This window comes from Paramormyrops kingsleyae, chromosome 24 (assembly GCF_048594095.1).
Source record: "Paramormyrops kingsleyae isolate MSU_618 chromosome 24, PKINGS_0.4, whole genome shotgun sequence".
Lineage (NCBI taxonomy): Eukaryota > Metazoa > Chordata > Actinopteri > Osteoglossiformes > Mormyridae > Paramormyrops > Paramormyrops kingsleyae.
Window position 1 is genome coordinate 6,681,666 of NC_132820.1, and position 20,336 is coordinate 6,702,001.

Here is a 20,336-nt window from a genome sequence, read left to right on the forward strand (position 1 = left end):
ATTAACAACTGCAGCCTCTCTTAACAAACACAAAATCTGAAACTTCAGTCTACCAGTATTTACCATTTGAAAAATGTAAACAAAATGCCATTAACGAACATAATCGAATGGGTTGACAGTATACTGTATATTACATACATGTACAGGAAATCAACAGAAATGTCAAGTGTTACCTAAATTAAAAGTTGGCCCACTGGAACTGAGAAAGTACAGAGGTGTGAAATATTAGGAATTGAAAAGTCTACGACGACAAATCAGCTCAAGGTTCCACTAACTACTTGGACGCAGATTAATTGCATATATTAGAAGATTGTATTGCTTTCACGGTGTTTATTGAAACAGGTTTTCATCAAGGCTGAATTTAGTTAGAAAGTGCCAGACAAAATATTCTGCAAAATCATTCATTCCGTACTCTGATGAAAGACACAAATTTAAGCAATGTCGAGATGAAGGCGGTTGCACTGTTCACTTTGGCCCAACGCTCGTACGACGATCATGGAAAGTGACCAAGAATCACTAGTCTTTTCATGGTTTATCCTGGCACAAGACACTTATGGAAAAACAATATTCACACTGACAGTTCAAGACTCATAATGAGACCTAATTAATCAGTGAGTGAACCAGAGTACAAACAAACAAAATAAGTTATGATCAGGAATCTTTTTTATTAGTAGTTATTTTTTACTGTATATACTACAAAGAAGATGAGTTAGAAGTAATAATTTTTTCGGAAGACAAAATTTAAGGGCTTGTAAAAAAAGGTCCAATTGTGAACTAATGACATCACAGATGTACAATTGCACATTCAGAGGACAAATCATGCGAAAGTTAAACTCGATGAATGGGCCAATCAGATGAGCGGAACGTGTCGTTTTTAAGGCAATTTCTAGCATATCCAGAGTTAATTCAGTGAAAATCCAACATTGATGTCATTCACCCCCTTTAAAAAACGTTGACCAATGAGACTGTATGATTTTTATTGGTTAAGCTTGGGGGGGAAAATGAGATGCAAATGAGGAGTACGGCTTATGTGGCTCGTTAATATTGCAAAAGCGAACAGGCTACCCCTTCGAAAGGCTAGATTTAGATCAGATATCCATTACAACTTTCTCTTATTTCAGGGCCAAAAAAAAACCTTATTTAATAGAGTGTCACAAATGATCGCAGGGACTGGCAACCAAAAAAGTATATAAAACAGAGTAAATACAGTTCATAAATACAGTGGCATATCATTCTCCTTCACTCACATGACGGCGGTAGAAGACCAGGCGTATTTACAAGCGGATAGGGGAGACGCGGGTGATTGGATGAGCTGCTGGTAAAGAATTATTTAATTGCTAAAGGAGGAGAAAGGAAACTTCCCACTTGGGTCTTGTATACATTCCGGACAGCGGGCAGCCATCATCACAACACGCAGCGATTCACGTTTCCTGATGCCCGTAAACTGCTGTGTGGGTCTACCGTTCAAGCTGCGTAAGGGAGGGGGTGGGGTATTCACAGCAAGGCAGGAAAAGACGCTATACATCATAACCAGACACAGAATAAATGTATATCTTACAGCAGTTTTTCAGTTGCTTCTTATGGCTTACGGTATGGCGATTTATATACAGCATGTGTTTGTAAAAAACAAGAGTGGCATTAAATTGATCCTTTAGGTCCAATTCGTTCTAAAAAATACACAAAGGGGAGCTAGGTCTGTTCTCTAGCTTTTGGCGGAAAAGGTTACTCGATCAAACTGGAGTCTGTCGGGAAACGGAGACGCATATTATCTCGGTCTCTGGTCTCGCGCTCCTCTTCCCTTTCTCGCCATCACACATCAGCTGATCTGTTTATGGGGGGGGCGTGGCCACGCTGTCCATGCAGTCACGTGACCCACGGTGGTACCATCCATCACCTTACTTGCCGGGTCCCAAGGTCCTTTTACTGTGGGCGACTGCGCGTCAGGGCTGTGTGGCAGGTGGCGTGTGTGTGTATGTGAGAGGAAAGAGGAGAGGAAAATGGGCTTGCCCGACGCAAACGGCTCTGAAGGTGGACCTGTGGATGGGGGTGCAGCATCTCCACTAGGGGGCGCTCTATTCCTGTGTTCTCAAGCCCTCCGACGGGTGGAGGTGGCGTCGCATTCCCCCTGCACGGCAGAGATAAGGTCTCCGTGGCTTTGGTTTGCTTTGATATCTGAGATGGAATTCGCTCATGGGTTAGCCGGAAGGTTCCGGAGGAGGGGGGGGGGGGAACGCAGTACCAAACAGTCGCTGATGCATTTACGATCCAGTGCCGCCCCTTTTTCAGGCCATAGGTCCATTTTTTTGGCCACTCAGTAAACAGGGAGGGGTCCATTTCAGGTCACGCGTTATGAATCTGGCTGTTCCGTGAGTTTGGTTCATCGCCGGAGACGGTCGTCGCTGCTGACGTTCACGCCGTCTGCACACACCGCCACGGTGTCTGCGGAGAGGGAGGAACGGAGCGGATTTAGGCCGGGACACGTGTGCGATACAGACTCCTCCATGCTGGAAGGGTGACAAACCACAGATAAGCAAACACACAAGGCTTTCTGGCCGAAGAAACGCGAATGCATGGCAAACATGCTTCGTCCAATTCATAAGCAAACCCTGAAGTACTATTATGGAGAAGTACTACATGTGTTAAATGCTTACAAGCCTGTTATGCACCGAAACATGTTTTTCACAAAGGCACAGGACTGGTTTCGGTATTGGTAGGGACACGTTCGTACCGTTCATAGCAAATCTGCACCCTTTCTATATATTTTTTTTTTGGTGGTCGCACGTTTTAGGGAAAACGTGGGACCGACCACAAGACACCGGTTTCCCCCGGCAACCGGCAGGGAATCACTCACCTCCGCAGGGGATGTCAGGGGACATCAAGGCCAAAGGATGAAGGCGAGAGAGAAGAAGAGGAACAGAAAGAGAAACTGCGGAGCCAGGAGAGACAAACGCACGTTAGAGGCGGGGGCCCATTTAAAAGAGAGATTAATGAAGACAGTTCTACTTTATTTGTTAGCATGTGAGGCTAAATAATCGGCTAACATTTAGCACAGTGTCAAACTCGAAACAAGAGAAAGTGTTCAGGAAGCGAGAGGGGAGATTTGAGGGGGGGGGGGTGTCTGTTTTTCTGTTCAACAACTGGAATCCTAAGTTCCTGACAGTTGGGATAATAGCAAAAGCAGCCCCATCCTAAGTGGTAGTCGGCGAGACCGGGGGCAGTCGGGGGTGACCACGGATCTCTCAGCTGTGGGACTGCATCCCGGTGCCCGAGGGGGGGGTCCCTGAGGGAGCCATGGGGGGGGGTCTATTTCCCATAGGTCTCCTCCTCGCATTTTACTCCACCAGTCAAGGGTTTTAACCACTTTTCCATTTATTTCATAAACTGCAGATTTTTTACTCTTGTTAAGCTTTGGAATGTTGAGCGAACAACTATAAATGAAAATATAAGTCAAATAAAATAAGTTTCCTTTATAACATGGAAAGAGTATGTAACAGTGCATGTCTGACACCCTATTAACTGGCTGTGTGGTGATGGCAGATTCCAGGCCGTCCTTTAACTTTAAATACACTAGTTTCCTGTTTCGTCCCACGAAACAGAGCAGTATTTAATGTCCCTTGTAGGAAGAATGCCTCGAATTTTCTCTGCTGTTATAACTGCTATAGGGGGTTACTTTGATGAATCAAAGATATGACATTTTCTTGCTAATAAAGGTACTCAAATGGTGAACATACTGCAAATGTATTTGTTGGCAAAGAATATTGAGTTTATTTTTAGTAAATGTTAAGTGAGTAAAATGCAGATGTAGAAAATCTCCGTGTGTGCAAAAACTGGGCAGTGTACGTGCGATCAGGGATAGGGGGCGCTAACTCGGGCTATCTTACCTTTTCTTCCAGGTCTTTGATCTGTCGCTTCTGAATATCCGTTTTGTCCTCCAGGTCTCGAATTCGCTGAATGGAAAACAGGCACATAAATTTCCCCGCTGCATATTAAAGCTATTTGATGTCAGTCCCGAAGCCGGCCGATTGTACTGGTATTGCTAAATTCTGTCCAGAACATATTTCGTATTAGACGCATGAAAATGCAACATGATATTGCATCAAGGACATTTTTATAGAAAACAGAGTGATGAATTAAACATTCTGTCCATGTTAATTTTATGGTCAGATGAGCTTTAGAAGTAAAAGCTTTGATAGCAGAACAACATCGCCCCCCTATGGTAAACTGTACAAACTGCAAAAACTTCTTACAGCAGAACTGAAATCCACTCCCAGTTTGCAGCATTCAAGCTCCAAACATATTTCAAAAATACATGAAAACTCTTTCAGGGACAATAAGCTGTGATCATTGAAATCAATATTCTAAATGTGTATCATTATGCAAAAAATGTAGTAATCCCAAATCCATGCCTAATCATGTCCAATCCTTGATTCAAAAATATGTCATACATCAAACAATTTTTCATAATATTTTGTTGTATATTTACACGGTAAAGCAAGGATTGTGACCACATTGTCTTTTCAATCTTGCCTTATCGTAATTACTGCCAGGTGAAGTTTATTTATTTCTAAATAAGTTAGCCACAAAATGAAGTAACGTTTAACGCAAGACACTGAACATCGCCTATATTAATGGCTCTGACAATCGGTGAATGTGTGCGTGAAGTTGAACGGCTAATTCCGTGATGTGCAGATATTCTGGTGAAGAAACTGAAAGTGCGGATCGCTACATGACTTTCTGAGCTGGACCACAAATCCCTCTTTAGATGAGACATAGAGATGATCATCAGCAGTACACGCCTGCGGTATACGCCTGCGGTATACGCCTGTGGTACACGTCTGTGGTACACGCCTGCGGTATACGCCTGCGGTACACGTCTGTGGTACACGCCTGTGGTACACGCCTGCGGTACACGTCTGTGGTACACGCCTGCGGTACACGTCTGCAATGTCAGGAAATGCGGGAATAGGGGCTTGGATATTTAAGTGCTAATTAGCAGGTCTACTGGCTTATACACTCTTATCCACTGAAAACCGTGAATACTGCTTATTTGCAGGGGTTAACAGGCACATAATCTGGGAGACACTTGGAAGGGGTGTCGTGTGGAGTGTGTTGTGTGGGAGACACAAATCTTCCTGATTTGCACGTGTCGGTGTGTACAGGTGAATACAAAGAACACCCAGGTAACAGATGTTTACGCCCGTTGCATGCATCCCCGCCCTCAGCTGCGCAGCTCTGCGCAGTGCTGCGCCCACTCCTACCTGGTGGGCCTGGTGCAGCAGCTCCATCCTCTCCTGCAGCACCTGGCAGTCATACTCGCGGCTCTTCCTCAGCATCTGCCTGCGCAGGCGCTCCACGGCGGAGCGCAGCTCATCGCGCTGCTTGTCGCTCAGCGACTCGCCGTGCCGGATGGAGGGGCCCTGCTGCAGCGCGTTGTACAGCGTCGCCTCCAGCTCCTGGATTTGCTGCGGGGCGGGAGGAGCGAGAGATGGGGGCCTTGCAGCGGCTTTCCCATGTGCCGAACGCAGAGACACGGCAGGGCTTCAAATTAAAAGTCCTGGCTCGCTGCCTGGATAGACTCCAGGTTCACATCGATCCCATATAAAAGGGATGAATGGATGCATGCAAGGAATGATGATATACAATATAGCACTGTTGACTGGAAATGGGGGAAGTAGTTGTGCATTTTTTTGCAGGGTATTGGTCCTTTTCAACTGAATCCCAAGCTGAAATCCTATTTCCTATACAGAGGTGTTTAATAATCTGTAACAGTCACATTGCTTTATTCCAGAATCACCAAGAACAAAAAGGCTTATGGGATTTTTACTTACACAAAAATGTTCTGAGGGCAGAATGAAAAATTATTGGTTGAGAGAGAGAGAACCAATCAGATTGTAGAGGAGGTGAGTCTCAGCAACAGGAGGCGGGACCAACGAATCGGATGTCTTGGTTCAGTCTCCTTTACTTGCTTGGACCCACCCCCTCTACAGTCTGATTGGTTGTCTCTATGAACCAATCATTTTTCATCTTGCCCTCAGGACATTGTTGTGTATGTAATCACAAACAAAAGCCACGGCAGTGGGTCTTCACTCACCATGTAGGCCTGATCGAGGGCCTGCTTTCTGTAATCCAGTTCCTCCTCCAGGTACCCCTTCTGCTTGCAGAACATCTCCTGCAAAGGCAACCGCGACCATGAGGTTCCTCACCGGAAAATCCTTCGCTCTGAGCTTCAACTGCATCCAAGCTAAGAGGTTCAAGGAGCTTGCGACCCAGTCACCAAAGTGGTGACTGAGGGTTGCTAGTTTGAATCCCATCCTCAGCAGAACAGGCACATGTCCATTCGGCTCCTGAGCAAGGCCCCGAACCCCCTAAAATGCCCCAGGGGTGCTTAGTAAATGACTCAAACCCCCAACCATCACTCGCACCTGGATATGTGTGTGTGTCTCAAAGGAGAGTCAGATGGGATATGTGAGAAGAAGCCCTCCGGTGTGCCTGTACCCGGCGAATAAAGAGTCATCTAATTAAAAAAATAATTTCTTACATACTGGAGGAGAAAAGCCCATTTTAATACCCCCCGAGATGTAAAATAGTCCAGATTTTTCTGTGTCTTTCATGCATCTGGGCTGTAGTGAGTCTCTCGTCTTCTGTCAAATGTGTAATTCGTCTACCTCCTGGATTTATTTAAACAAATTGTGAAAGACTAACAGAGAGGGAGGTAACTGCTGATGAAGCATAAAGGAGTGCAGGACCTGTAACTTAGGACAAGGTGTGTAATTTATTATCATTACTATTATTATTATTATTATTATTATTTGGAAGGTGCACTTATGAATCTAGAGCTCAGATGCATCCAGGTGATGTAACAGAAAAAAAGTCAGAATAGGCTTAAGAGTCAAACACAAGTACGACGAGAGACATTGTTAATACACCCTGCCTGCCATTTATATTTAGAATATAAAAACACTTCCATTGTTTACAATTTCCTACAATTAACCATTTCTGTTCTGTGTCCCAGTCACTGTTAAACACCATAACCTCATAAGATACTTCTTATTTCATAAATCCACTCATTATCATGCGCTGGCTTAATTTCTAAATCTAGGGCACTGGTGCTGTAATTAATTATTAACCGCTACTTCTTAATTATTTATCAGCACGATTTAGATTGAATTAGTTACGGCTGCTCACGAACCATCTCAAGCTCCAGGTCCATCATCTTCTGGTGTAAGGCGGCCTCCGTGCCCTCGATCTGCTGGATCCACTAGAGGGCGACAGACACAATGGAAGACGGCGTGACGGGCGAACATGAATGAGCTTCCCGTAGAAGTACATTCTCAGGGGGTATTATGGGAAAAATGCCAGATTTTAAGAGCTGAGGAGGGAGAAAGGAAATGTATTCCTTTCACTTGCATTAAGAAAAACACCTGTCGTATAGATATATTCCGACAAGATGGATGGACATTTTTGGCGTATATATAGATACATGTCTGTATATGCGTTACATAAATAACACGGATCATAACTTATTATTCTATTTACATACCTTTTCTGCTAGCGAGAGGACAGTGCTTGCTTGAATAATGGCTACTTGCTCTTCATTGCGCAGGTTCTGCAGATAAGAAACACGGTAAATGTGGTTATGTTGAAGAGCCTGTATCTCAGATCACCTGGATTACATGAACAATATCCCGTTTTATATTATCTCTGCCAGCTGCTAGCATACAAAAATGAGAGCTCAAGCAAAAAAAATTTTTAAAAACTGGAAAAATACTTTGAATATCGTGTGATCCAAGGTTTTAACAACTTGTGATGCAATGGCATCTCAAAATGGCATCTGTTTGCTTGCTCTCCATGAGATAGACATGTAGGTGAAGGCAAGCTTGGGGAGGGTCACAGTTAAGAGGCACCCTAGGGAGCTGGGGGTTAGGGGTCTTGCTCAAGGGCCCGTGGACATCCCTGCTGAATAAAAACCAACTTGACCAGGTTAAACTGGTTGACCAACTTATAATAGTTGACCGGTTTAAGGTATGTTTCAGGTTGATGGTTTAGCTGGTCATACCAGCTTATGATGGTCATTCTAACTGGATTAGCTGGTCATACCAGCATGCCCAGCTTGAAAGACTGGCCACACCAGCTGGTGACCCACCCAGCTAAACCATCAAAGAGTAGCAAGAGCTGGGACATGACCATCTTGGATAAGCTGGTGTCAAACTGTTTTTTTTTCATCAGGGATGTGACTGATCTGCGGAGGCTGGACTTGATCCAGCAACCTTCCTTACACAGGCATAGAAGCATACTCCACTGAGCCACACACTACCCCTCAATTAGTATTGTAAGTCTAGGAATAGTATAGTATAGTTCAGTATAGTATACTATATTGTGGCATGGTGTAGTATAGTATAGTGTGGCGTGGGGTAGTATAGTATGACATCGTATAGTATTGTCACGGCCATTTGTCCTATTTTTCCCTGTGTCCCATTCCATCGGTGCACTTAAACCTTCTTTTACAGCAGCACAAGACTGATTATAGCCCTGTGATAATATTGATCTTTATTACAGAAGCCGGAGTCTGTCATTCCAACACGTTGGCGACGCCGCGTTCTGCAGCTGGGCGACGTGCCAACATCAACCTTATCTGCACCAGAGATAAGGGTGCGGAACGTGTCATGTTGGTACCGCATAACTACCAGAAGACCTCCTGGGAACCAGTAGGATAAACGACCGTGACAAATTACAAACTAGCATTAACCACATTCAGATAAGCGTTTGTGACGTGGCAGTAGGGGTGTCACGCATAGGAGGGGTCAGATTTGGAAGAACCCAGGATGTCGAATCGTGAAGATAACCTTGTCGAAAAGGTATTTTTGTGTGGATTCAGCAGGGTGGGCGTATCTGCACCAGGATCTGGACACGACAAGTGGAAGAGACATTCTTACGTCTGGGCAGTGCTGAACCTACCCCGTTATCGCCCAGAATGTCAAGGAGTTTGATGAGATCAGGAATACAGACGTCCTGGCGGAGAAAAAAGAGGAGACAGAGTAAACTGAGTGGCAGAATCTGTAGGGCTAAGGCCTGAACTCCTCACTGAAGAAAAACAAATGACTCCATTTGTGCTTGGGCTGCTTCCCGTGATATCGATCGGAGCATTAGAGAAACACAGCTTTGATTTCATTCCTAGAGAAGTCGATCACATCTACAGTAGTTGACACTTTGCCTCTGTTTTTGTAAACCCCCCCCCCCAGTAATCAAAACCAGCCAATAAAATTCCCTGGACCCCCCTAAATGGGTGGAGACCTCACCCCCCTTAGTGCTCAACCCAAAGTCCCTTCTCTTATGAGTAATGTTCTTCAGCTGGGGGGGGTGGGGGCTGTACTGAGCGGTATTGGACTCATGTAGGGCTTACCTTGACTCCCTCCTTCATGCAGTATATCTGTAGGGCACTGACCCCCTCGGTGAAGGGGTGAATCTGGAGATTAAATGGGGGAGACCTTCGCTCACGCTCCTGCAAGATGTAGGAAATACAATGGCGTGTTAAACTGAAGCGAAGCGAGTTCACAGTCACGCTATCGCTATGCGCCGCGTGCATTCAGCCGCTATTAGACCCGAGTCTGGATCTGAACCCCGGCAAGTGTCTGCTAAAGCTTCTGAACAGCAGAAGAAATTCTGACACCTTACTGAAAGCTCTTCTGTAACCCGCCGGCAATTACAACTCGAATAACCCCAGGGAACACAAGTGACTTTTTTTTTATCGTAAAAAGCATTTTTTTTGTTGTTGAAGGTTTCAAAATAATAAGCAAAGGAACAAAACACAGACATGCACTTCCAGCAGAACGGTCCTCCTGGGCTATGAGGATGCGAAATGCGGGTGGCTGCGTCAGTCAACGTCTGGTGGGATCGTGCTCCTCGTTTGAGCCAAATGGCACAGCTAGACAACCAAATCCAAGGCTAATCTCACTGACTGAACCCACACGCAAATGACCCTGGTGACGGGAGACAACAGGATGAGGTCTGCATATGACGATCTCAATGTCGATCTCAAATTTCCAGCCGTAAACACACTGTACATGAGGATAAAGTCTGCAACATTCCAAGCGACGCCATATTGATATTCGGCTAACCTGTCAAATGAATTCAGAGATCTGTACAAATACGTGTGCATCCACTCAGGTAAACCACTAACATGAATCAGCCAGCTGCAGCTGAATACCTACAGCATGCAGGCAGAGTTATACGTTTACATTCATTTTATTTGTATTTATGTAGAGCATCGTAGGCAGCCCAAGTCCAATGGTATTCCAATGCACCGCGAACTTGTTTGTGGCTTTGCTGACAATAAAGGACCCTTGAGTATTGGGGTTCCCTTGTTTCGTTAAGCACCTATTTTATTTGGTTAAACCTCAGAACTGCTAAGGTGTGTGATTTATAAAAGTGGTGTGAGTGTTGGTGCCAGATGTTTCAGTCCCAGTATCTCAACAAACAACCAACAAACAATCCTGGGATTTTCACACAGTCTGTAGTTTGCAGAGAACTGTGTGATCAACAGAACAAAACTGTCAGCGGTGGTTCTGCGGGCCAAAACCTCTTTTTACTGAGAGGTGAGCAGAGAATGGCCTGATTCCTTAAACCAAACAGGAAGTCCAGAAGTGGTTCTAGAGGTAAATGTGGGTCATTTCCCATCTAGTTTTGTGTAACTAAATAGGTGACCACTGGGAGTACAGTAAACAATACTCTGGTCTCTTCACTGTAGCCACTGAGAGTACAGTCAACGATACTCTGACCGCAATACTCTAGCCACTGAGAGTACAGTAAACAATACTCTGGCTGCAATACTCTAGCCACTGAGAGTACAGTAAACAATACTCTGGCCGCAATACTCTAGCCACTGAGAGTACAGTAAATGATACTCTGGCAGCAATTCTCTAGCCACTGAGAGTACAGTCAACGACACTCTGGCCGCAATACTCTAGCCACTGAGAGTACAGTAAACAGCACAGGTTGCAGAGGTCACCTCCAGCTCATGGATTCGGAATTCCATGAGCTCGTTCTGGTCCTTGGAGTCCTGGAGCTCCTGCTCAATCCGACTGATATCCGACTTCAGTTTCTGCCCCTGCGAATCGAGGTAGAGTAAACTTATGCGAGCATTCAATGGGAGCAGCCACTTTACATATTAACCGCCTTTCCGTGACCACACACCTTTTCACGAAGCTCCTGATTTTGTCTGAGGAACAGTTGTTTTTCCTCCACCCATTTTGAGTCCTGAGGCGAGAACAAAACACGGTGATCTCACCGAGAAGATCTTTCTGGAGAACATATTCTTCACACATTCCCATCCCGGTTGGGCTGCATTCACCATCGGTGTGCCTCACCTGTCCCCTTTGCGTGAGTTCCTTTTCAAGGTCTTCAATCTTGGCTTGGTACCTGAGGACATCTGCTTGGAGCTGCTCGTGAACCTGCGAGGGTGGAGAATGTAATGTAAGAATATGACGAGCGTGGAGGTTCTTAAAGGGGATGTCATTTGGCACACAAAGTCCTAAAATAATGGAATCTAACATACACTCCTTAGGAGACTTTTATTGTGAAATATTACCCCCCTCAATCACTCTCCGTTGAAATGGAATGGTTAAAGATGTATTACGTAGAAAAAAAATTGAGAACCTTTGGTGATTCTAGTCATAAAATAGATCCAACCCATATCGCTGGGCAAAGATACAATACCAGTCTGTTAGAATGAAAATGTAAATTTCTTATCATATTAATTGTGTGAATGTAGGCAAATAGTTTATCAACTTTGACGTAGAGACCTGTTAGAACAGGACATCTTCTGTAACTCTGTAAGATTGTGAAAAAGGAACAATCACCCTGGGAGTGGAAATAGACTCTGTCGATACATCGAGGGGGCCCACTCTGAGGAATGCAAGGTCCTGTGTTTTAACCCCTTCGCAAGAAGCACAAACAGCAGTATAGCTTTAGGATACTCCCCATTGTAACCACTCCCCTCCTGTATAAATAAAGAAGCCAAGGGACTGCCCTGTGTGACACTGAACTGAGGCGCAGATACTGTCTGTTGCATCTAAGTGAGTGGGCACCCTTGCGCAAGTAAAAGAATTAGAAGTGTGCTGTCTCATTATTATTATTCCTGAGTCCTAGAAGTGCAAAGTGTGGAGTGAGAAGCCAGTACGCTTTCTCCACATAGGTATTGCAGGGGTCAAAGCTTCGGCGCTTTCCCCAACACAGTCAAAGGTTTGGACACGACAAGCCGCCTACAAAGGAGAGCGATAGTGTCACATCACATGACCTGGCCACCTGACCTAAACATGGTAGAAATGGGAGGAGTTTGAAGGAAAAGCAGCCAGTGAGTGCTCAGCATATATGTGGGACCTCCTTCAGGACAGCTGAAGCATCCCAGGAGGCCACCTCATGGAACTGGCGTAGAGGAGACAGTAGGGTCAGTCAGTCCCTGGAGCAATTGGGGTTAAGGGCCCTGCTCAGGAGCCCAATGATGGGATCACTCTGCAGACTGGGATTTGAACCGACAACCTTCTGTGTCCCAACCCACAGAGCTGCCCTCCCAACAAATTATTACTTTTTGCTTAATACTTTTTTGGTCAGTGGAAAATTCCATAAATGTTATTTTATAGTTTTGATGTCTTCATAATTATTCTAAAATTTAGAAAATATTACAAATAAACATTTCTATGGTTAGGTGTGTCTAAACTTTTGGCTGGTACTGTATATCAAGCTATATAACTGGCCAGTAATATATCAATATAAAAAGATACATCTTAATTTAATAGGAGCAACTTATTCCAGACAGATTATATTTTGTTGTCAAAGAATATATCTTAAGATGGTTATGTTATAATTTTGGCAAACTGAGAGCAGCAGATTATCGGATTGATTAGCCTTGGTTCCTGTAGCTCCGTCACTTTACCTTAGCCTCCATCTCCGCATCCAGAACACCTCCCTTCTGCTCCTGCAGGAGAGCGTATGCTCGCTGCAAGGCCTGGTACTCCCGCGTCAACTGACGGAAGCGCAGTTCCGACTCCTCATTGGCTAGGCCCTGGTGGAATAAGGACAGTGATGTCATTCAGTTTTTTGCATTCCAGGAAGTCCCGCCCACCCCTAATACGGTGGCGGGTCGGCCATTTTTAATGCAGACGGACTTCACCTCGTCCAGATCTTCATCCGGAGTTGCCGGAGTTCGGTCCATCCGGAAGGAGGCCACTGAGGAGGATTCGGAGTCCATGGACTCCTCGTCATACCCGAAAAAGGTGTCCACCACGATATGTCTCTGCAGTGAAGATCGGGTGACGTGATCAGAATGTCGCTGAAACATTTGCAGAACGGATGAGATGACATGGCGGAAACTGAACCGAAGATTCCTACCTTGATGGGTCGAGAGCTTCGTTTGTGTCGCCTCTTACGCAATAGTTTTTCCCGATCCTGCGCAAGAAAGTGTCAGAACAAGAAAAATCAGCATAAATCAAATGTTTGCCATAAATAAGTCAATGTGCAAAACTTGGTTCTGGTTGCCAGTCAAAAACCCAAATTCCAATGGATGCATCAGCTCAATAGTAACACTTAATCAACTATATGCACGATATTTAAGAAATCCAAACACTACTCAAATAACAATTTCTCAGATATTAAAGCCAATTAGAGAAGAAATTCTAGTCTTGCGGGATTGACTTTGACGTTATTTTCTTTTGAAGCTTGACTGTAATATCCGCTCGTCTCTATGTGCCCCCGTCGATGCAAACTCACTCTCGTCAAGTCGTCGATCATGTTCTGCTGCTCGAGAACTTGCAGCTTCAGGAATTCTATCTCCTGGTCGTCCTGGGCCTGGTCCAGATCATTCAGAGACCGGAGCTTCTTCAGCGGTGGATGGGAACCTATCTTCTCCTTCTGCGAGCAGACAACAGCCACCACTAGTCAGGGATTTTGATACTCTGTCTACTTATAACCCACGTTCACAAGATCCCAAATGAACACATTTTGCCCTTTGAAGCGGAAGAAGAGTCATATCTTGGTTAATTTCAATAAACCCAATGTAAACTGTAGGTCAGTGTTTGAATTACACACTTTTACCCGCCCCAATCAACAACTTCTTTGGGTAGTGACTTACAACCTACAGGGCTGAGTCAGTATTTCTAACAGGACAATCAAACCAGCAGTATGTATGACTTCTGCTTCATAATACAGTGATATGATGTTTGTCCATCTACAGCTAGTAATTGTTGGCCTACCAATTGCTTAAAACATCTCACCATCTCAGTGTTCTCCTTCAAAAGCGCCTTGATCTTCTCCTCCTGGCGCTGAATGGACTGCGTCAGCTCCTCGTTCCTCTTGTTGAGGAGCTTGTTCTTCTCCAGCATGGGCTTGCACTGCTTCTCAGACTCCCGCACACGCTTGAGCTAAGGGGTGAGGCACGGAAGACCAAACCCGTTGCAGGCAAACCAGTTCCCGGCAAGCACGCCTTTGCTAACATCAATAGCTAGCGGCGGCTAGCAGCCAAAACATGCCGACCTGCAGGTGCTTGCATGTTTAATGGTTTCTGCCAGCTATATCTCTACCGTTTATATTGTTTTTAGTTTTTTTTTTGCTTAAAATAGCAAAGCGAACAATAAAGTCCCTGATATGCAGATCTATCGAGCCGATGATTGACCGTGATGTCATGCTGGCTGTAAAGATGCGGGTGTCAGATGAGATAAGGAGGCATATCTATGACAGGGCAACGTCAAGGTGAAAGGGGGGGGGGCCCAAGATGAGCACAGCGACGAGCCAAAAATCTGCACCGCCAATGAGGCTGGAAACGGTAAATTCTACAGGGTATGTTAATTCAACTCTGATTGGATTACCCCAGCTAATGATATTCTGGCCCACTGATGGCTCTTTATGCTATTGGCTAAGCCCTCGGAGGCTGTACCAGCTCGTTCCGCTCCTCCCCCAGAAGCGTGTTGCGGTCCTCCAGCTTGCGGATGTTGGAGTTGAGCTCCGCCATGCGCCTCTGGTTCCTGCGCATGTCCTGGGTCACAAACACAAGGAGTCAGTGGGGAACCAACATGCATTTTGATCAGAGGTAGGCAGTTCAGGCCCAGAATGTTAAAATCCAGTCCACGATTTTGTTTCAACCACTCGGCTGAGTGCTCTGTGACAGGGACTCTTTATACTCAACTGGTCGGTTGAAACAAAATCTTGGTCTGGAGTTTAACATTCTGGACCCATCTCTGATTTTGATACAGTGTGGCCCCAGTACTTGTTAGCATTGCGGCTAAGGACCCTGGAACCTTCAAAGCCATCAGCTCGATCTACTCCCACCCCCCCCCGTCGTACCGGGCTGCCACAGTGCTCCGAGCCGTCCGCTCCGGCGCGCCCCGGCACCTCCCTCTTCGGGCTGCCCAGGTTGCACTCCGCCTCCTTCACCAGGAAGAGCTGCTCATCCAGCGCGTCCTTCTGTAGCTGCAGCTTCTGCAGGAAGCCCGTCGCCGACTCCAGCTCCTTCTCCAAGGAGAAGATGGTCCTATCCTTGGCCTTGATCTCGTCCACCTGAGCATAGAGGTTCACATGCAGTCGAAATCCAACCGAGAATCCGGGATACAGAACCTGGCCGGAACAAGCCTGGACACACCTGCTTTTAAAGCATTTGTCTCTATTTTAGCTTAATTATTCACATTATAGTCAAAGACCTCAAAGCGATGAAATAAATACATATCAAATATCGCAATGACCAAGGGAAGTGCTCAACATCTCAATTTTCTCGAATTTTACACTCTTCAAAACAGCCCCCTTTTGCTTCGACAGCAGCGCTGCAGACTCTCAGCATTCATTCACCCAGCTTCCAGATGCAGCCACCTGGGATGCTTCTCCTACAGGCCTGAAGGAGTTTCCACAAGTTCTGGGCACAAGTCGGCTACCTTGCTCTGACTCTTTGATCCAACTAATCCCAAACCAGCTCTATAGGGTTCAGGTGGGGGGATTGTGGGGGGGGACAGGTCATCTGTCACAGCACTCTGTCTCTTTCATTGTTCACAAGAAAATACCGAGCTTACATACAATCAGTGTGCTTAAGCTCTTTATCTGGTTGAAATACAAATGATTTTCGGTAGCTGTGTCCAGACTTTTGCCTTGTACTATACAGAATGAACGCTTACTGGGAATAATGCAGAAAATGCTTTACTGATATCTCTCAGTATGATACAGACTATACTTAATATCAGTATCTACCAGCTTAGATCGAAGACCAGTTATGTATATATTGTTTACTACAGGAAGCTCTTAATTTGAAATGCTAACAGCGAAGCACATTGACTGTCTATACAGAGTAAGAGCTCAGTGTAGGAAGTCCGTAACAGTCCTTTCTAGCATGAAAATCTGTCTAATCTCCCTCATTGCAGTATCTCAGACAGTCTCACTGTTTACCTGTTATTCTCTACTGACATGTCATGTGTTGTCTGGGACATACCTATAATTAAGCTCCGCCCCCTTTCCTTTTATAAATTGTGCTTATTTTGGTGCAACGGAGAAGTGTAATCTATAGAATATCAGTCCATGAGGAAATGTCGCACTGCACTGCACATGGCTAAAAAAAAATTGACATATTTTCTTTCCTCAAAACCAGGGGCGTGGCTACGGGAGGGCAGGGGGAGGGCCAAAATGAACCAATCACGGAGTGGCTAAATTATTAATGACTAATACCGTCCCCCCAACATGGTAACTTGGTAACTACTCTAGAATGATCGCTAACATGCTAATGCCACTGGCGACATAACAGTGTGGACAGTGCCCTGCGGCACGGCTCCCCCTGTCTGTCCTCCTCACCAGCCTCCGGATGTCCCTCTCGCAGTCCCACTTGATCTTAGAGATTTGCTCCTGGTGCATCTGGTGCTCTGAGCGCAGGTCCCCGGCCTTGATCTTGTCGGCCTGGATCATGGTGCTGAGCGCCTCGTCCGTCTGCTTCTTAGACGACTTCAGCTCGGTGATCTCCTGCAGCAGCTTGACGCGTTCCTGGTCGAAGAAGCGGCGCGCCTCCTCGCGGGCCTCCAGCGCCAGCGCCGTGCGCACCTTCTCGCCGCTGCCCTCGCGCAGCGCCCCCAGTGCCGCCTTGAGGCGCTGCGTCTCGCCGTCGCGGATCTTGGTGACGCGCGCCAGCTCCTGCTCGTGCTGCCGCGCCAGCGACTCGCGCAGCGCCTGCAGCTCCTTCTGCTTCTCCTCGTGCCAGCGGGCGCGCTGCTCCGTCAGCGCCGCCGTGTGCCGGTGCTGCTCCTGCTCGCGGATGCGCTTCGCCTCCTGCACCTTCTCCCGCTCCAGCTTGTTCACCTGCAGGGGGCGCCAAGGTTCATAAGCCCAAGGTTATATGTTAATGGTCTTTGGAATGGTCGGCAGCTCAGTTGGTTTGGATGCTCTGCCTGAAACCAAAAGGCTGTTGGTTCAAATCCCAGAGTCTATAGCAGGGCTATTCCAAATCCAGGCTCTGTTTTCAGTTACCCCAGTTAGTTGGCTGGAGGCTTCGCACCCGGCTCACAAGTAAAGGAAGGCTGGAAAATCAGCAGGGCTTGGACCTTCGAATAGCCCTGGTCTACAGAATGATTTCACAGTTGGGCTCCACACCCCCAATTACCCCTGGGATTTTCTGACCTTGCTTTTCCAAAATAATGTATGTTGCTTTGAATAAAAGTGTCTACTAAATAAAAATTTAAATGTAAAATGAAGGACTGTTAGCTCACAGCGGGGCCAGAAGGTGGGGATATGATTAACACTCTTAACCTAAAGATTGGCAGTTCGAGCCCCAAGAAAGACTGAGTTATATAAATTAGTCAAACTGTAAGTGATGTAGCTCATATGAATCGATGGTTCAGGCTCAATTAAGTCCATCAGCAGGACAGGGGTGCTCATTAAGAGAGCACTTAATTATATTAATTGATAAAATAGAAGCAGGATGAGTGTTCCCCCAACGTCCGCACACTTCGTACAGCGTCCTGACAGCATGCCTCAGACCTTTGACCCGGGGGTCACAAGTGGAGACCCGCAACTCACCTTGCATTTCTCCTGGTGCAGCTCTATCTGGATATCCGTCAGCTTCGACCTGAGGTCTTCGTTGGCCGCCTGTAAGGCGGATATTAGGGCTTCGGGCTTCTCGCCCTTAGAGCGTCCTTTTTTCGCCATGGGATCAAATGCTGAAGCTCTTAAAATGCTTTAATTCAGAAATGTCCATCGCCTCGGAGAAGTGAACTAAGGTCCTCCAATGCTTCCAGTCCCTCTTCTTCCTCATTGTCCTAAGAGTCAGAAGACCTGCGAGGAGAAATAACGGTGAAGAACGTCTCTCAAGAGCATCAGCTTTAATTACCTCAGCGATACTCCAGGGTGAAATTCCCCTTTCTGGTCCATCCTGTCGGAGTAGGACCGTAAACCGAAACATCCGTATACAGCCGTGTTTCCTCAAGGACCCACAGACAGACCACAGTTTTGCTCCTACTGGGGGCTGGGAGGGAGCAAATATGTGGACTGTCTAGCAGGGAGCTCGGGGGCACGAAAAACATGGACCGACTGAGGATCCCCGAGGACCGGACTGGGAAACGCTGGTATACAGTAATAAAAAGAGCAATTCTCATATTTAATATCTTTGCGTATGAATCTGCATCATAACGTGTATTACAAGCTATAATCTAGATTACTGTTTATCTTGGTATCTGGAATACATGGGAACCTGTGGATTAAAACTATTTTAATGCAAATATGAAAACAAGATTTTATTCTAAAAGTACGAGAATTAATTGGTAGAAGAGAGAATTGCACTTATGCACACTGCAGGTGCAGTGCTGAGTGCAGTGTTTCCCATACACTGACAGTGCAAACAGCAACAGTGTGCGGTTCAGTTGGTTAGGATCGGAAGGCCAGAAGGTCGCTGGTTCAAATCCCACAGTCAGCAGAATGACTTCACCTCTGAGTCCCAGAGTAAGTCCCTAAACACCAAATGTTCCAGAAACTAGCTGACCCTGCTTTCTCAAAAATGAACATCGCTTTGAATGAAATCTGCTAAAGGAATAATTGTAAATGCTGTCATCGAGAAACAGATGGCAACTATGCATTTATGGTCTAATGATGAACAACACAAATTTTTTCAGTTGTATATTTGAAGTTCATGAAGACGACTGGGTTGGCAAATCGTCCATAGGTATGAATGTCGGTGTTGATGGTGTGGGAGAGGGCCCTGCGATGGGTTGATGCCCAGTCCTGGGTTATTCCCTGCCTTGTGCCCAGTATAGGTTCTGGAAACCTGTGAAACTGCATAGGACAAGCTTGTATAGTGGATGGATGGATACTGGAGAGGGTTTATTTGGATAAGAATAATATTTAATATTTCTTCCCATTGTCTGGAAATGCCTCATTTAGTGCCAGAGAGATTAGCACAAATGTAAACACAGTAGGGGCAACTCTGTGCCTCAGTGGGGCAACACTGTATCCTCAAACCCCCTGGGTTTTACTCTCTGCCCGGTTCTCAGTGCAGACTTCCCCATAGCCGTACGGGTTTCCACTAGGTCCTCTCTTTTTCTCCAGTGACACACAGCTTAGGTAGATTAGTGTCTATAAAGTGTCTGTCTTTTTCTCTGTGTGTGTGTGTGGGTCCTGTGATGGACCGGTAACTCTGCCTCTTAACTGCGCTTCCAGGCTCCCCGGAACTCACCGGAACACCGGATGAGCAGCTGTGGGAGATGGATGTGAAAGTAGAGGCATATATTTCGAGACGGCGGCAGCATTTCACCTTACACAACCAGGGCGGCAGGTTTGCTCATGGGAGTTACACTTACACAAAAATGTTCTGAGGGCAGAACGAGCAATGATTGGTTCAGAGGGATGGCCAATCAGATTGTAGAGGGTAGTGGGTGCACGCAACTAGTGGAGGTGGGACTAACCAATCAGATGTCTGCTCTGACTGGATAAGCGCTTTTTGTGGAAGGATGTCCATCACGCTTTTCATTAAGTGTGCAACTCATTAGGTTAGGCTGTTGGGCCAGCAATCAGAAGTTTGTCGGTTCAAATCCCAGGGTTGGCAAGGTGATTTTACTACTGGGCCCCTGAACAAAGTCCTTGACCTCCAATTGCTCCAGAAACTGTCTGGCCCAGCTTTCACAATGAATGAAATGTAAATGTGGGGGTGATTCTTAAGGGGGCTCTGAGACAAATCTATGCAGGATGAAACTTCTTAATGGATTTACAATAACAGTTTTGCAGAGGGGTCCGTCTGCAGGGTGGCTGAAGAATATTTCTATATTTCTTGCTGGCTTGGACCCTTCTCTATTGGACAGGACTGAATCACATTGTGGGGGGTGCACATACCAACC

The 20,336-nt window shown here is 46.0% G+C and overlaps 1 protein-coding gene across 1 annotated transcript in view; it reads right to left on the reverse strand.

Moving 5' to 3' along the window:
- Positions 1-641: 641 nt before the first annotated feature.
- Positions 642-20,336, reverse strand: part of jakmip2 (janus kinase and microtubule interacting protein 2) — a 29,378-nt gene continuing 9,683 nt past the window's right edge. The window contains exons 2-22 of the mRNA XM_023803457.2: positions 18,031-18,285; positions 16,816-17,313; positions 15,331-15,543; positions 14,924-15,022; positions 14,265-14,411; positions 13,762-13,902; positions 13,384-13,440; positions 13,166-13,288; positions 12,929-13,057; positions 11,364-11,447; positions 11,191-11,253; positions 11,006-11,104; positions 9,401-9,499; positions 8,956-9,009; positions 7,541-7,606; positions 7,190-7,258; positions 6,092-6,169; positions 5,259-5,462; positions 3,882-3,947; positions 2,852-2,926; positions 642-2,439 (exon numbers count right to left, since the gene is read on the reverse strand). Coding sequence (XP_023659225.1) covers positions 2,876-2,926; positions 3,882-3,947; positions 5,259-5,462; positions 6,092-6,169; positions 7,190-7,258; positions 7,541-7,606; positions 8,956-9,009; positions 9,401-9,499; positions 11,006-11,104; positions 11,191-11,253; positions 11,364-11,447; positions 12,929-13,057; positions 13,166-13,288; positions 13,384-13,440; positions 13,762-13,902; positions 14,265-14,411; positions 14,924-15,022; positions 15,331-15,543; positions 16,816-17,313; positions 18,031-18,159 — 2,469 coding nt within the window. The 5' untranslated portion in view covers positions 18,160-18,285 and the 3' untranslated portion in view covers positions 642-2,439; positions 2,852-2,875. The remainder of the gene's footprint in view (positions 2,440-2,851; positions 2,927-3,881; positions 3,948-5,258; positions 5,463-6,091; positions 6,170-7,189; positions 7,259-7,540; positions 7,607-8,955; positions 9,010-9,400; positions 9,500-11,005; positions 11,105-11,190; positions 11,254-11,363; positions 11,448-12,928; positions 13,058-13,165; positions 13,289-13,383; positions 13,441-13,761; positions 13,903-14,264; positions 14,412-14,923; positions 15,023-15,330; positions 15,544-16,815; positions 17,314-18,030; positions 18,286-20,336) is intronic.